This window comes from Corvus kubaryi, unplaced genomic scaffold (genome assembly GCF_017639235.1).
Source record: "Corvus kubaryi isolate FWS band 111438036 unplaced genomic scaffold, C.kubaryi_AGA036_p1.0 37387, whole genome shotgun sequence".
NCBI classification, from domain to species: domain Eukaryota; kingdom Metazoa; phylum Chordata; class Aves; order Passeriformes; family Corvidae; genus Corvus; species Corvus kubaryi.
In genome coordinates, this window is record NW_024581129.1 from 1622144 (window position 1) to 1638636 (window position 16493).

Below are 16493 nucleotides of genomic sequence, written 5' to 3' on the forward strand. Positions count from 1 at the left end.
GCGGCCCCGGTGCGGTGCGGGAGCGCCCGGGAGCGCGGGGCTGTGCCCGGCCGGGAGGGCCCGGCTGACCTCGCCGTGCAGGCCATGGCGGAGCGGCTGTGCCTCAACGGGCGCAAGCGGCTCGGGGAGGCCGCGGAGGGGCCGCGGGCGCAGAAGAGGCGGAAGGCGGACGGCGGCGGGCCGGGCCTGGGCCCCGAGGTGAGAGCCGAGCGCCCGGCGCTGTGAGGAGCGCGGCGCGGGCCGCCTGTGCCCTGCGGCCGCTTCTCGGGGGCATTGCCGTGTCCCACGGTGGGACGCTGGGACCTCAGCAAAGCCGTGTACACGGGCAGTGTGCTGGGAGGGCCGGCTACAGGTGACATCGTAGAATGCCTTGAGTTGCTCGACAGGGATCATCGAGCCCAGCGGCTGGCCCTGCACAGGACGCCCCAGCAATCCCACCGTGTGCCTGAGAGCATTGCCCAAACGCTTCTCGAACCTGGACAGGTTTGGGGCCGTGACCACTGCCCTGGAGAGCCTGTTAATGGCTTGGATTCTGCTCCAAGGAATGTGGAAAAGAACTCATTTGGCGTGCTCAGCGTTACATTTAAGGAATTTTGTTTAAAAAATAGATACATTCGCCAATATAATCTTCTCCTAAACAAAGCGGGTCTTGAAAGGAGCGTTGTGCGTGCTCAGCACGTGCGTCCCTGAAGGATGCGGAGCAGCCGTGCGGTAACACCTCACCCCAGGCACACTGAGTCAGTGCCCGTGGGACAGAAGGTGGCATGTCCAGTCTGTGAGATCAGTCCTGTTTGTACCCGGCTGGAGACGGATTCCTGTGGTTGGCAGTACCCTCTATTTGGTGACTCAAAACCTCTGCTCTTTGTTTGGGTTTTTCCGCAAAGCTTTAATTAGGCCACATTGAAAACAACGGTGTCATTACTTGTCTCACTCAGCATGAGAGATGAGGCACTGGCAATTACACCAGCCTGTGCTGTTACTGCCAGATGATTCTTAACCGCTGGAACCACGAAGGTGGTCACCTCTCTTTAACTTCTTTACTCAATGACAAATACCTTTAAGAGCCCAACAGCTCAGTCCCTGATTTGGGCCGGCTGTGTCCAAATTACTGAGCACAGGGCTTGTTAGCCCTGTGCAGAGGAAAACAACTTCCAGTGGTTGTTTATGCTGTGAGGTTTTACATCCTGTAGTGTTGTGTGGCATTTTTCCATCACATATTAAAAGAATATCTTTAAAGTTTTTACAGGAATTCTTTGGAACAGGCCATCTGGTCAGTGGAGGTCTCCAAAATGCTGCATTTACTTGCTAATTAGCCTTTAGAAGAATTGTGCGTTTAGGCTTAAAGAACTGTTGTGTTGAACTGTGTGGCACAGTCCCCACCTCATCTACCCAGTGCTTTCTTTCTGCAGCTTCCTTGGATTTTACTGAAGCGTTTTTCCCTGCAGGGGTCAGCAAACCCTTCTGGCAGAGCAGATCCCGCGCTGTAAATAGAGAAAACCTCACATGGAGTGGCTGCATGTAACACTTGTACAAATGTTTAAAGCTCTACAGCAGCAGGTGGGGGAAAGGGCTGAGAGAGTAGGACATTGTGTTTGCATATCAATTGTCTCTTTACTGCATGCATCTGCTTATGTTAATCTTTATTAAATAAATCTTTGAAGTTAGAGTACCTGGGTTGACAGTAAATATAATGTTGAAGTGTGATCTGAAAGGAAACTTTCGCCCATAATGAGTGGAAGAGTTATTTTAAATGTAGTTGGTCGTATCCTAATAGCTTCTTTTTCCTTCGTTTTCCATGAACTGGTGTGATTACATGAAACCTCTCTTTACCAGCATTTCCCTTTCCACAGGAAAAGTCGTGTCGTTTGTCAGCAGCTCTGCTTGGCGAGGGCTCCGAAATCAGCCAGGAGCAGCTGTATGAGCTGCTGAAATATGCAGCTCTGGGGAAATGCCACAACGCAGCACAGCCCAGGTACATCCACAGCCAGAATCAGCCTGGCCTCGTGTTTTCCCGTGGTGTGAGAACATTCCTAAAGGAACATCGGCCATGCTGGGTTTGGAATGCTCACCGTGGAGGTGCCACAATGGCAGCCTGGATTGTGCAGATGCAGTTGTTGTTAGACTTGGCCAGGAGGCAGAATTCCTCTTCTGGCAGAAGTCCTGCCATTGCATAGTTTTGTTTCATGCAGTTTTGAAAAACTAAATGACTGCTGTGGAACTGAAGAAGCTCCACACACTGAGAAACAAAATATCCTGTTAAAACATTAACACAAATATGTATGTATTTCATGTTAGATAGAATCGGAACAGAGCATTCTATAGAGTGTTTTAGAAAAAAAAGCATTTTAATCACTTCTCCCTTTCTCTGGGCAAGTTCTCAGTGCTGGAAGGGCAAGGCTGGGGAGGGTATGTAACCTTGAATGGCAAAAATACGGTGTAATGAAATGAATCTTGAAATGAAACTCAAAGCAGAAAGTACCCCACTTTAGATTTTAATAGTGAATAGAAAATTATTTTGTGAAACTTACTTTGATGCATTAATTCACCAGACTGTGTCAGTACAGTTGAAGTTACTGGTATGTTCACATTCTGATGCATATAAATGAGATACACAGGTCTTGAAATGGTAAGCAGCAGACATTTGCAATAACTTTTCTTGCTCTGTCTCCCATATTCTGTTGCTTCCAGGAATATGTGGCTGTTTGAGATAAGCTATAAAGCCTCTTCTTATTGGAGTAATTTGGCACTTTGCCATTTACTGACTTAAAAGCTGGGCTGGTTCCAACTTTTTTTTTAAAGAGTGCTTGATAATGGTTTTGCTTTGATTTTTAAGTTTTCTTTTTTTTTTAATTATTGCCCCTTTTTTTTAACTGTAGCTGGTGCCGTGTTTATCACCAAAGACACCTGGCTGGGGTTGTGGTTGTCGTTCTACATGAAATGAGCCAACTCCATTTCTACAGATTCTATTTACAGTTCAAACACCTCAGGAAAGTGTTCCGGCATGTAAGTCCCCAAACTGCATCCGTGTCTTCTGAACTTCTTCCAGTCCTGAAACCACATCCCAGGGATAATGGCTGCAGTGGAATGACTGCCTTTTCCAAGGATGCAGCCATCCTTGACTCTTACAGCAAGTGAGAGGATCTATTTGCAGCAGTTGTCAGCTCAGAACAAAGGACAGGGCTTTGATATTAGGAACAGGATTTCAAGACTTATGTCTTTGAAGCCTTACCAGGTGAAATGTTTATTGATGCTTCAGTCCTCTGACTGTTATGTATCCTGCATCTACAGATGCCAATTAGATTATAAATATTTTGGAATAATTTCAATAATTTGGAATTTACTCTGAGTGAAGAGACTCTCAATAGAGTTATGCTAATCCCACTGGTTGAAAAATATCACTTTTGTTATTTGAACTTTATGTCAAGTTTCTCCCATTTCCCAAAAAGATTAGTAAAATAATTATTTTAATTTTCTGACTTACAAGCAACATTTTTGAAGGAAGATAGAAAGAAGGACTTGAGTTCAAGCTTCTAGAGTTCTTCCTGAACTACAGCAAATGTAAATCACAACTTAACTGGAAAGACAGGAACTGGCTTTAGTTTCTATCAAAGAAAGTCTTGAGATTTGCCTTCTTTATCGTATCTGGCAAGGCAAATCTGTTCTGTAGTACAAAGAATCCTGTGTCATCCCTCATTGGAACACGTTTGCTTTGTGTTGGGTTTTTCTACTTGATAAAACACCAAATGTATTCCCACTATTTCTTTATCCATCCTTCTCTGAATTTGGCTGGTTTGGGGGTCAATAAACCCCCCATTTTCTTGTTATTTCCGCATGTCTTTCAAAGTCACTAACACGTGTCTTTTTTCAGAGATTCACATTAACACCTTCTGCTAACTTCCCAGTCAGCCTGTATGGAGAAGGAACAAACCTGAAACCTCAAAACACTCCACAAGGTATTTTGTTTGGTTTTGCATTGTCTCTTTCAATACAGTGACTCACTGTGAACAGAAATTTATGATTTTGTGTCCTCTGCAATCCCAGTGCTGCCATGGCAAACTTGTTTAGAAAGAAACACATACAATGGCTTAAACCATGAGACTTCTTACCCTGACTACTTCAGTAACTCATGTTGGGCCAATTGTCAAAGTGAATGCAAAAAGAGAGAAAGTTTTTGACATATTTAATCCCAAACTCTGCTGCTTTGCTACCCATTTTGTGATTCTTTTATTCTAAGATGTATCTAATCAAAGAAACAAGACATCAATATTTTAAGCTAAGAAGACTGTGTGTCTGTCTTTTTCTCTGACCTTCTCTCTCCAGTCTGTTGTTCCAGGTAGTAATTTGGAATGGTGCAGCCTGTAAGTGTTCATCTGATGCAGAAACTGCATGCAGGTAGGGAGTGCTATCTGACCACCACAGATGCTTCTGTATTTTACAGGCTTGACTTCCCCCAGCAGTGAATGCATTACTAAAAGCTCAGACTTGCAATGTGATCCCATCATTCAGAGATACGGAGAAAAGAAACAAGGCCTTACAAGCTATACTCTAACTTTAGAAGAGCAGAAAAGAAATGACTATCCCATAGAAGGTCAGTTTTTGAGCAAGGGCTGTTTGGTTGTTTTGTTATGGTGGGGGTTGTTTTTAATTTTGATAGTTTAGTGATATGCTTTGTCATATAAGATGAGTTGTAGGAGAAAGTTCTTTTTCTTATTCCTGGGTGTGTTTTCCCTCCAGGTTCCCCTGGATGCAAGGGCTACATCTCCACAGAGTGTGATCAGCAGAGGACAGACAGCAGCCCCCTCTTTGGTCTGGATTGTGAAATGGTAAAAATCAGTGTGTGTGGCCTTAAAAAATAGAGTCAGGCACCCAGCTCTTACCAGCTGTTCCCAAGTGAGCCAAGCACTCTGTGTATTTGTTAAACCACTTCTGATATCTTAATATCTGCTGCCAGTCCCTTCCTCGATGGTACCAGTGCTAATACAGCCATGGGAAAGGCCCTGGAAGTGGTTCTGGCAACGAGACAGAAACAATATCCTGAGCAGAGAGCTCAGTTCTGTGTTGGCTCCCAGGGCAGCAGCTGGATCTGCCAGGCCTATCAGCAATGCTGCAGTAACCCACGAGGGTGCTGTGGAATTCCTCCTCTGCTCTCTCCAAGGTTTGGGAAAGGAAAAGTACTTCCCTGTCACACATCTTTTCATTTAGTCAGCACAGTTCCTCTGGCAGCTGCTGTGGTGAAGAGTCCTCTTTTAGTGCAGTTTTAGCCTTGCAGAGATGCCTGTTTGGCATCAGCATTGAATAACTATTGATACAACCTGGGCTCTGCCTTGAAACTGTACAAGTTCTCTGGGGCTGGTGCTGTCAGTGGCAGTTGTGCAGTGCAGAGCACAGACTGATTCTGTGAAATCAGCACTTCTTTACAGTGTTTCTCTCTGTGCTGTGCTTGCCTGTGTGTTTGCTGTGCTTACAGTGCACATTTAACAACTCAAATGAAGCACAGTAGAGTATAAAACAACCAGCTATGAGTGGTAGATCTCTGAGTCAAGGAACTCCTTAGCTGCTGCTGCAGCCAAAGCAGATGTTAGCTGAGGTGTTCGAGTGGCAGCATCATGCTGATCCAACAACTGCCTGTGCTTCTTCCTGACAGTGCCTGACGGCGAAAGGGAACGAAGTCACCCGCGTGTCCTTGGTGGATGCCCGGGGTCGGTGCCTGCTGAATGAGCTGGTCAGACCTGAGAGCACAGTGGTGAACTACCGCACCAGGTCACTTGCACAAACCTTTCCTACCTCTCTGTCTTTCAGAGCTGCAGCCCTTTCACACTCAGCCTGTTACACAGGACCTTTCAGAAACCCCTTGGTTTGCACGGATGCCTGCTGCATTCCCCTCAGTGTTAAGAATACAGTTCTTGCTGTGTGACTGAAGTGACCAGCATTATGTGTACAATCTGCTGCACAGTGCCCCTGGGGCTACCAGGCAGAACCGTTGCCATTCTGCAGTGTCCATGGGAAAGTTCTGTTACAAAGTGATGATACACAGTACAAGTTACTCGTCACTGCTGGTTATAAAATAAGATGGAGTCCATAGCTGAATTTGCTCATATGTAAAAAATGCATAGAGCTTGTACACACCTCTAGGGTGGGGCTCAGGATTGTAACAAAAGCAGGCAAAACTCAAGTCTTGTCTTCTTCAAAATGTCACCTGGCTTTATCCAGGACGTGATGTGCCAGTCCCCTCAGGTTACTTGGAAGCATCTCCTTCCACCATCAGACTTGCAGTATTTCCTTACCTGTGCTATCTGATGCTGCCAACTGCATCACTTAAAAATACCTGGGAGAAATGACCTTTTGAAACAGACGTGGTAGCACTCTTAGCAGTTTAATACAGCTGCAGCATATCCTCTGATGTTGGAAGAGAAAGCAGTAAATAGTAAATTCTGTGATTGGTTATACTGAGTCCATATTTTACGGGGCCTGCTTGTAATACTCTCTAGCACACACTGTTCTAATGTGTTGCTTTTAACTCATGCAACTTTTGTTTTGAAGGTTCTCAGGAATCACAAAGAAAATGCTTCTTCCAGTGAAGACAAGACTGTCAGACATCCAAACCAGGCTAAAAAAAATGCTTCCCCATGATGCAGTATTGGTGGGTCATTCTCTAAATTCTGATCTTCAGGCTTTAGAAGTGAGTATGTTTCTAAGAGTGTTTTTCCCAATCCTGTGTTGCTCATTTCAGACCTGAAAACTCTTCAAAATTGCTCTTTTTATTAGTGAACAGTTGTTAATTGCTTCTTATTATGAATAGCCCTATGTCTGTAAGGATTTAAAAGACAAAGAGTCTCCTTACAGCTATAAAATTTGCAAGGGGCTGTTCAGAACCCTAAGGAGAGAAGTCTGTCCAGACATAGGTATTGTTGCAACTGAAGCTTTACCCCTCTGCTTCAGCCAGATGCTTCTGATAGCTCTGTCATGGGGAGAACTGAAATCCTTTATGTGGGTAATTTAACCAGTCTAAAATGCTTGACTCATAACTAATCTTTCTAACCCAATCTAGATCTTACCACTAGAATGGGAAGTAGAAAGGAGAGTTGGACTTGTTTGATTATTCCTTTTGCTCTCTTATTGTGGATCAGGTTGCTGTCAGTGAGAAACTGGCAACTGAAATGAAAAGGCAGAGGCACAGAAAACTGTGGAGTTACTGTCCAATTCTGTATGTCTGCTGTTCTTAAACTAAACTGATGATTTTCTCCTCCAGATGATCCACCCCAGTGTTATTGATACTTCACTGCTTTTTGCCAGAAGTGAAGGTCGAAGATTTAAGCTAAAATTTCTAGCCAAAGCTGTTTTAGGGTAAGATTATTACTGTACTGTCATGGCAAAGATTAGAAACTGTCATGGTGGATCATAGGGTCTTATTCTGCCACTACTAGTATCAGAATTATTATTTTTTTACTAAGATTCTGAATAAAGGAGCAGGCTGTGCAAGTAAGACATGGTAAAAAGGGATTTACTGGCTGCTTAAAACATCAGGCAGCGTAATAAATGGGCTTGTCTTTGAGCAAGCAGGAATGCTGTGACCCAGCCAGATCTGAGTCCCAGTAAAACTAGCCTTTCTCCAGGGCTCTAGAGGTGTATTGAATTGTAGAACAACAAAGGCACTCTGGCTCACACAAATGAGAGGTGCAGTTGGCAAGAAAGAAAAATTAATGCATGAAAGTCGGATTTTCTGATTTAAATCATATTTCTCAGTGTATCAGCTACCACTGGATAGTGTCTCAGTGAGACAGCTCTCCCCATGCTCACAGTGAGTTACTCTGCAGTGCCAAACTTCACTGACCTGGAGGCTGCCTTCCTCTGTGTGCAGATTATGAGTTGGGCCATCAGTCAAGAAAGAAGTAAAATTGAAAAATAGTCATGCATCAGAGTGGCAAGTATTAGCACTGCTTCTGTCAAATTCCATAAACCATTTCGCTCAACATTGCAAAAACATTTCTTGCAGTAACTTTTGGGAATATTTCACAAGAATGCTGCTGCACAGAACTGAAATTCTTTTTGGAGAGGGGAAAGCTCTTTTGCCCGAAAAGGACCCAGTTTAGAAAAGACAGGATGTTGGTCAGTGTGGAGAAACAGATAACCTCCTGTACACCTAATTTTGATGCCCTAGGAAGGAGATTCAGTGTGAACAGAAGCTTGGGCATGATCCTACAGAAGATGCTAGAGCTGCATTGGAATTAGCTCAATTCTTCATTGAGCAAGGACCAACAAAGGTAGTTACATCTAATTAATATTCCTGTCCTAAAATACAGAACATAATGTTGTTGTGCTTATGAAGAAAAAACCCCACTCCTGCACATCTTCCTGTTGATTTAAAAGGGAAAATGGAGCTGTGCTAGAGACTCCAGTTTTGACAGCCTGTTGCTTTCAGCCTGAATAACCTGGGCAGCACCAGTGCTCGGTGCTCACCAACATCAGCCAGCATTGCTGCTGATCCTCAAGGGGGGCACTGGGTAAAGAAGGACTGAGGAATGCCTCCCAGCCTGCAGGAATGCCTGTAATTTTTCTAGATGAAAGAAGAGAGAGACCTTGTGTGTTGTGGTAGTGATTCAGCTGGTTTTATGAGTCCCTTGTGTTGTTGATTTCTGAGAGAACATTTTTGGAGATGATAGCCTGTTGATGCTGTGAGTGCTACATGCTCGAAAATGACAACAGAAAATAATAAGTCAAGAAATTAATGCCCATGTTTCTTCACTGCTGGAGTGTGCCTACGTGACTCATAGGGAAAGCATAGGCTTTTTGGTCAGCTGCAATTAACTGATGAGATGAAAGCCAACTAATAATCTTCCTTCCCCAAGGTAGCAGAACTAAACTTGGAGATGCTTCTGACAGCTGAAAAACTGGCTGAGGTCTCACAGAACAAAGCTGTGCTGCAGCCACAAAGATGTGGGTTCCAGGAACAGCTGAATGAGCCTCCGCCATTATCCAAACCATGGTAATAAGATTCTCAAATATGCATGTTTTTCCTTCAGCTGAATCTTCAGTAAAATCAGACGAGGGCCTTCGGTTTTTCAGAAGTCATCAGGATCTTCAGAGAGACACAAATAATTGCAGCATAGTGCTGAAAAACTTTCAGCAGTTTCATCTTAAATTTCACAGAGTATTTCCTAGGCTTCTTTTCATGTTGTGGACAAGAATATTCTTTCAAATTTCTTTAATGAGCTTTAGTTCTCTGACAAGAATTTCTTGAAAGTTTTTGATTTCCCATATTGAAAAGTACTGTGATTCAGAGTGTACTTCTCTCTGCTAGTTTTTTAGATTGTCTGAAGGTGACTGGCCAAAAACCCCTCCTTTTGGGCAGACAGGGACTAGACTCTTCCGGCCTGTGTCAGAGAAACCTGAGCACTTCAAACAAACAGGTGAATGGACTTAGAGTGGGTTGGTCTGAGTGTCAAAATAGTTCAAAGTTGTTCTTGTTCTGGGAGTGGGTAGATGAGTCCTGTTTTAAAGAGCTGACTGACAGTACTGTTAGCAATACTGTTAATGCCAGGTTAGCTAAATCCATCTGAGCATTTCGGAAATGAGCTTTGATCCTCTGCATCCTCTCATGACTCACCAAAGGGGAATTTCTGCCTGAGGGCTTTCTTGGACAATAATGAAAATTAAAGTTGGGAGTTAAATTCAGTTGTTTCTGATCCTCTGCAGTACAATTGTCTTGTACCTCTTTAATGCTCTTGTCCCTCCAGATTCTTCAGAGAGCCTTGGAAGATGTTCCCCTGTCCAAATTCAGTATCATTCAGTTCAGTTTGGGTCCAGAGTACATTGCATCTCACCTTCATGCTGGACTTCATGAAAAGGTATTATTTTTCATTTGAGAATAGTCCTCACACTGAGCTTGCAGACAGATGTGATTTATCAGGAGGCACCTTTGCTTTGTGAAGTGCCTTCTCTAATCTGTGTTCCAACAGGTGAGAAGCAAGCTGACTGACATGCTGACAATTTACGCAGGTCCTTTTGAAGAAAACTTCTGCCTGAAGTCTGTGAAGAAAGAATTTGGGAGGTGTGGACCAATCCAGTCCCTTACAGTGGTAACTGAAACATTCCAGGTGAGGAGCACTCATAAGGTTGCTGACAGGCCTGGAAGGTCAGATTAATCTCTTGGAAAGAGATGGATTAGAACCACAGAAATACCAGTTATTCTGTTTGGAGTTTTTGTCTGGTAGTTTAGTCATCAGCTACAATCATTCAGGGTACCTAAAAAGCTGCTCCATACAATGACAAGAACAAATGCAGCTCATGTGCTGCTCAGGGGACTCTGAGCACTGGAGAAGCTGAGGTGCTTTTTGTCCTTCTCAAGAGAACTGATACGTTAAGGCCTTTTACAGCCAAAGGAGAAAAAAAAGGCTATTATTAATTGAAGAGTTAATTGAAGGGGGTTTTAAACAGCTAGAGTATGTGGAGTGTTACATATATTACCCCCAAACTTTTTTATATTCTATTTTTAAAAGAAAGCACAACTTCATTGAGGCCTGACTTTTTAAAAGGGAGGGCTAATGTGTCTCACTGGTAAGCCTGAAGTGCTTTACTGTTCTGTTTCAAGCCATATGTCTGTGTCCAATACGAAGTGCTGGAAGCTGCCCAGCTTGCTGTGGAAAGCCTGAATGGAGCTGAGGTGGCAGGATCCTGCATTAAGGTAAACAAGGCAAACAGCAAAAGCCCAAGTTGTGTTGAGCCCAGGCACAGCCTCCAGTACAGCTCTGGAACACCCCAGCAGCGTGTCTGGGCAAGTGCTGGCTGCTTGTGCTGTTACAGCCTCCCTGTCCCTGCACAGCTTAGGGCCCCTGGCAGAAAGGAAGTACCTATATCCCTCTTTTTTCTCCTTTCTGCCTGTCAGCAGAAGGGAATTAGAAAGCATTCTGACCTCCAGCTGCAGCTTTAAAGGGCAGATCCAAGTAACAGGGCTATACAGAGTATGGCATTTTAGTTTTACAGTGTTTCTGCATTACAAATATGATCTCCCTTTATCATGACTAAGTAAGTTAGCCTTCATTAGTCATATTTATTTCGAGTGAGGGAAAACAGCCTGTCTACTTTTGGTAATGGGAGAAAAATACTTTAAAATAGAAGCTCAGAACACAGAGCTGTGTGGGCTGATGGGCTCTTTATTCCTGCTGCATCCACCCCAGGTCCAGAGACCGGTCACTGCAGCCATGCTGGACTGCAGTGTTCTGATTAAGGAATTAGAACTGGATGTAGAAAATGAAGGTGTGATTTATGTGGCCGGTCTGAAGAAGTCATTAACAGAGACAGACTTGCAAGAAGAATTCAGCCAGTTGAAAGACCTAGAAACACTGTTCCTGCCAAAGGATCTTCAGAGTGGAAAGCACAGGAACTGCTGTTTCCTCAGTAAGTAGCTTCACACACAGCCTGCGTATTTCCTTCAAATAAGCTCATTCAGCAGCCCCTGGGACTTTGCACAGACACAGCAAGAGCTGCTGAAACTCAGGTATGCTCAAAGGGATGGTATTTAAAATGCTGCAGTGGAAGCACATACTGTTTGGAAGAGCACTTTACAGCTAAATATTTAAGAGGAAAAAACACCTGCTTGAAAAAAACCCCGAACATTTACTTAGAAAAATTCCAGGGCAGCTACTGGAGCCCCTCACATGGGTACTTCCATGTGAGGGCTGGCTACTGTGCAGCTTCACACAGATCAGTAATCACCTCTAAAAGGTGAGAACAGCTCAATGAGTGCTGCTGCAGCCAACTGGCATTTCAAGTCTGATGTTTATCTGCAGCGAGATGAGGATCTGCTTGCTGCAGTGATTTGTTTCTCATCTCCATCCTGCTCCACACCTTTAGCCCTGCCTTGCAGGTGCCAAGGAGGGCAGCAGCAGCATTGCCAAAGCATGTTCCCTTCTCTTTGCATTTCAGAATTCCAGAAATCCCAGAGTGCCATGGATGCCCTTGAAGCTATAAATGGATGGACCATGAAGGGTAGCGAGCTAAGAAGTAGGAATGCCCTTGCTCCAGGTCACCTCTGGAGATGGATTTGGCAAATGAATCACAGCGATGGGAAACAAGGAAAACACATCTTCTATGAGCAAATGGAGCAGCTGTCTGACTCTGTGAGTGTGAGGCTCTGCTGATGTTTGTTGCAGTTAGTGAGGAGGGATTGCCCTGGGAACCTGGAGTGGTAGCTTTGAGCTGACGTCACTTTGAGGTGCAGAGCTGCTTGGGACAGAAGGGTCTCCTTGTGCTGGAGCAAAGGGGCTGCCAAGAGCTCTCTTCCACAGAGCAGTTTGAGAAATAATACCACATGAGATAACGTGGTGTTTGCAGGGTATTGCATAGCCTTAAAACCAGCATAGCTGCACAGAGCAGTGGGTGGTGCTGCCCAGGAACTGAAGCCTGGCACTGGAGAGCTGACAGGGCACAGGTGGCACAGGAGTCACAGGGAGGGGTGAGTGGCTGCACAGCAAAGAAGAGCTCTAGTTGAGAGCTCTGGAGGTGGAGCTCTCATTTTTACCTGGAGGGAGCTGTGATGCCATTTGAGCAGGGCACATGGTTGTCCCTGCAGCTGGGCCACTGCGCTGCCAAGTGCCAGGCAGAAGTGGCATCACTGCTGCCCTTACCTGTGCCATCCCACAGGTCAGCCTCCCCACACACTCAGAGGTATAACTGCTGATGAACGAGGGACTTTAATGCTTCTGTTCTCTTATGCAGGAGCAGGATCTAAGGAAAAAGGTGAAGAAGTTAGACCACGATATCAAAAAGCTTTATAGAAGCCTGCAGAATAACACCCTGTGCGTTGTTCTCTTTCCTGGTGTGAACAGGTAACTTGCTGCCTATTTTGCAGAGAACCAAGGAGCCGAATAATTTTGTCTTAATCTATTAAAAATTAAAGCCTTGCACAAGGAAGAGAAAGCCCAAGAGGAAGGCTGAAGAAGCTGTTGTACTTAATCTGACTTTCATGTCGGGCCAATAAAACCTCAGGCCTGCGTTCTGCCCACAAAGCAGGCCTGAGCCAAATTCATGTATCTTAGGGTCCACAGTGCTGATTAATTGTGCACATCTTAGCAGTTCACTCATCTGCCCTGATGGATGTTTCATCCCCATTGACAATGAGGTAAGTTTTATGTGGCCATGAGAGAATCAAGCAGAGTTTCCACAGCAGGCAGGTTTTTTGGGGGGTTTTGGTGGGGTTTTGTTTGGTTTTTAAAACCACCTACCAGTTGTTGTGTTGTGGTACTCCAATGTGTGTGCTTCAGACACAGCTGATCAAGGAGGTGGTTCATGCCCTTATGTGATGGACAAAAATGAGAAAACCCAAATACGTTCACTGGAGTCCTTCAGCTCTTTAGGAAGGAGAGAGTTGTGCATTTGAGTTGGGCTTCCAGCTATAGTGAGCGTCCTGCATTTCAGCCCCTGGGGCCTGAACTGCCATGCTCTGCTAGATTATTAACCAGAAAGGTTCAGTCTTCCCTAAGCAAAGCCCTGGTTCCTGAGGACATACTCCAGCAGCTTTCTGTGCTCTCACTGTCACTGGTCAGCCTAATAAAGGTCACATCTACCTTTGCTTTTCTTCAGTGCCCTTCAGCAGAAGGGGCATTGTTCCCTGTGGAGACATGCCCTGGAATACAAGCAGAGCCAGAGCTGCTCAGCAGCATCTTTTGCCTGGCTGGGCAGCCATGCCAGGTTCCCCTCCCTCACTTCCAAAGCTTCCTGAGAAGAGCCATGATGCTGTATAATCCTGTGCTCCCAGCTGTGTCCCTGGAAGAGAGATTGATCCAAAGCCAAGAGATATTTAGGCTTAATGGCAGTGACAAACCATTTCAGCCAAGGGCTGCTCTTGGTGTGATTTGCTCCAATTGTTCAGTTACTAAAACTTAAAGGAAAAAAGATAATTTTTAAAATTTGTCATCTTCAATAGAGCATAAGTTGTTGTTCGGGGGGGGCCCCCCCAAATTGTAGCTTACAAACTGAACCAGCAGCAGTTCCTGCCTTACCAGCAAAGCATTCCCTGCAGGTCACCCTGAGTGCAGCTGGGATTCAAACACTGCCTCAGTCTGACCTGGCTGTGGGCACTTCCATGCATGTGGGCCTTGGATCAGCTGCTGCTTTCTTTGGGCTAAAACTGCATCAGTTTTTACATTTCTGAGCAATCATTTGCCTCTTCTCTATGCCCTGTATCGCCTCAGGTAGCCTGCACACTCACCTGTCACCCCACAGGAAGGTTTGAGGCTGTGGGTTGCAGTCCACACCATGTGTCCTTTGCAGCAGTCACCGGGTTCAGCACATCCAAATTTACCTTTCGAGGCCCATTTCCAACTATTCTCCCTTATCACAAGCTTCCATCACTGAGGGGTAGGAATCCCACCAGCAGAACAGGTGGATTCAGGAATCTGCATCCACAGGGAGCCTGTGGAAGCCCACAGAGCCTGGCTCACACTCTCAGGCTGCTGAGTGGGTTAGATGGGAACTCCATCTCAGGCTGGGAAGGGCTTTCTTGCCAAGTGAGGTTCCTGTATTAGTGTTTCCCAGAGGACCAACAGTTCAGAGGAGGCTTCTTGATTAAAAAGAATGCCAAGTAATTGTGGGGTGGAAAAAGAATTAGTTTTTCAATGTGCTGACCCTGGGGGTTGCAGTCCTCTCAGTACCAGCCCAGCAGGGTTATGTGCATGGAGGCTGAACTGAGCAGAACTAACACACTTCTTGTTTGTGTTGCAGCACGCATGGATCACAATCTGGCCTTGGTCTGATGGGAATAAAAGATGATGAAGGGAGGAGCACTTGTTAAACTGCCAAGTTTTTAAGCAAAGTCTTTTGTTAAGATATTTTTAATTACTTTAAATATTGATGTCTTTGTAAAGACCTCTTACCATAAGAACAATAGGCTTTCACTCTGTATCTTCTACAAAGTCTAAAAATAAAAGCCATTCAAAATGTCTTAAAGCACAAAACCTTTTCCATTAACCCTTCTTGCTGTGGGAAGGTTGAGCCAGGGAGGTGCTCAGGCAGTGCTGGGGCAAACCGGGGCTGTGCTCCATAGGAGCCAGGCAGGATTGGCCTGTGGGATCCCATTCCTTGTTGGGAGACCAAGCTGCCAGCTGGGGCATCTTCCCTGCAACATCCCAGCCCATAAACCAGGCAGCCAGGTTGGTGCAGAACCTGCAGCAGCTGCTCAGCAGTTAACAGCTACCCCAGGAATTGTGTGGATTTCTGGAACCGTGTGGTGCCAGCTCCTGAATTGGAGTCGCTGCCTCCTTTCCGGGAAAGTGCTGTACTTAGTCCATGGAAAGGAGGAATTGGTGATTCACACTTCTTGGACAATCTCCACTTTCTCCTCCCTCCCTGACCACAGCCACGCTCCCCTCACACGCACAAAAAAAAAAAAAAAAAAGTTTCCGTGTGGCTGTAGGAGGGGCAAGGGGTGTTTTAAGGAAAGCACATGCTGTGTGCACTTTGCAGAGCATGGCTTTCCACAGGGGGCTGCAAGCAGGATGAGGTGATTTGCAACCTGATAGCTCCAGCCCTGTCCTTTGCAGCCATTGCCACCTAAAGTAGAGGCTGCTTGACCAGCTCTTGTTAACATACAGAATTTCCAAGCACAAGGATGCTTAGAAGAGCTTCTGGCACTCAGAAAAAAAAATTGAAAAATTGTAAGGAAATGTTTGTCAAAAGGTTTGACCATGAGTTGAGGGATTTTTTCATGTGAATTGGAATAGGCCAAGATAAAGCTGAAATAGCTATAATTCCAGAAATTACTAAATACAGCTGATGGAATATTTACACCCTCCTACTTTCCAACCCCAAGTTCACTGCGCTGGGCTCTCTCTTTACATTGGGATTTGGAAGCTGGGAATTGCTGCATGGAGGAGCAGGCACAAATACAGGCAAGCGGGAGAAAGGCAAGTTCAGCACAAGCCCAGAAGCAGCAGTGAGCGAGCAGGAGATGCTCATGTCAGTGTCATTAAAGACTAAATTTAAAGCCACCTGAAAGTCAAATCTATTATTCAGCAAGATGAATGCAGCCAATTTTTTTCTTACAAAAAGGTACTTTGGTCACTCCAAGTGAGCCTGGCATCCTTTGGCTGCAGCTATTGCAAACTGGCGTAAGGACCAACATCCATGCTACTCCAGAATGTGAAAGGGAGCCAGTGCCTTCAGCAGCAGAGCCAGTCCCTGCTGCTGAGCCAGCCCCGCACAGACCAGGGCCCCAGGCAGCTCAGGGCAGGGGGTGAAGGGCAGACTGAGCCCAGCACTCATCTCTAAGGATTTGCTCCTGTTCAGGCTGTTCACATTCAGCATCTCCTTGTTGCAGACACCTGCACTGCAAAGTTGAAAAAAACCAGCTAGTTTTCCTTCCACACACTTAAAAATGATGTGGTCACCTCCCTGCAAGGACTAGGTAGGATTCAGTGAGCATCCAGGAGTCCTGCTTGAGAAACTCACATGACAAATAAAACTAGCCAGAGTCCTATTCATAGGCATGAAAAAATAAG

The 16493-nt window shown here is 45.3% G+C and overlaps 1 protein-coding gene across 2 annotated transcripts; it reads left to right on the top strand.

The window, feature by feature from the left end:
• On the top strand, positions 1-14951 carry REXO5 (RNA exonuclease 5). 2 transcript variants are annotated; one of them, XR_006017614.1, is made up of 19 exons: positions 1-198; positions 1851-1972; positions 2877-3003; positions 3869-3953; positions 4439-4588; positions 4735-4823; positions 5645-5760; positions 6541-6679; positions 7250-7344; positions 8159-8261; positions 8847-8983; positions 9299-9407; positions 9735-9845; positions 9957-10094; positions 10589-10681; positions 11175-11394; positions 11923-12116; positions 12715-13117; positions 14719-14875. XR_006017614.1 is itself a non-coding variant. In XM_042037613.1 (19 exons), the coding sequence occupies exons 1-19, from the start codon at positions 85-87 to the stop codon at positions 14786-14788; spliced, it is 2322 nt and encodes a 773-aa protein (XP_041893547.1). In that variant the 5' UTR covers positions 1-84; the 3' UTR covers positions 14789-14951. The 2 variants fall into 2 exon arrangements, 1 of the variants encoding a protein (XP_041893547.1); XM_042037613.1 differs by having other exon boundaries at positions 12715-12824; positions 14719-14951.
• Positions 14952-16493: the final 1542 nt, after the last annotated feature.

Coding starts and splice junctions, on each gene's coding strand:
- REXO5 (XM_042037613.1), top strand. CDS start 85: ATGGCGGAGCGGCTGTGCCTCAACGGGCGCAAGCGGCTCGGGGAGGCC. Junction 3,004..3,868: donor TCAGGAAAGTGTTCCGGCAT/GTAAGTCCCCAA, acceptor GTCTTTTTTCAG/AGATTCACATTAACACCTTC. Junction 3,954..4,438: donor ACCTCAAAACACTCCACAAG/GTATTTTGTTTG, acceptor TGTATTTTACAG/GCTTGACTTCCCCCAGCAGT.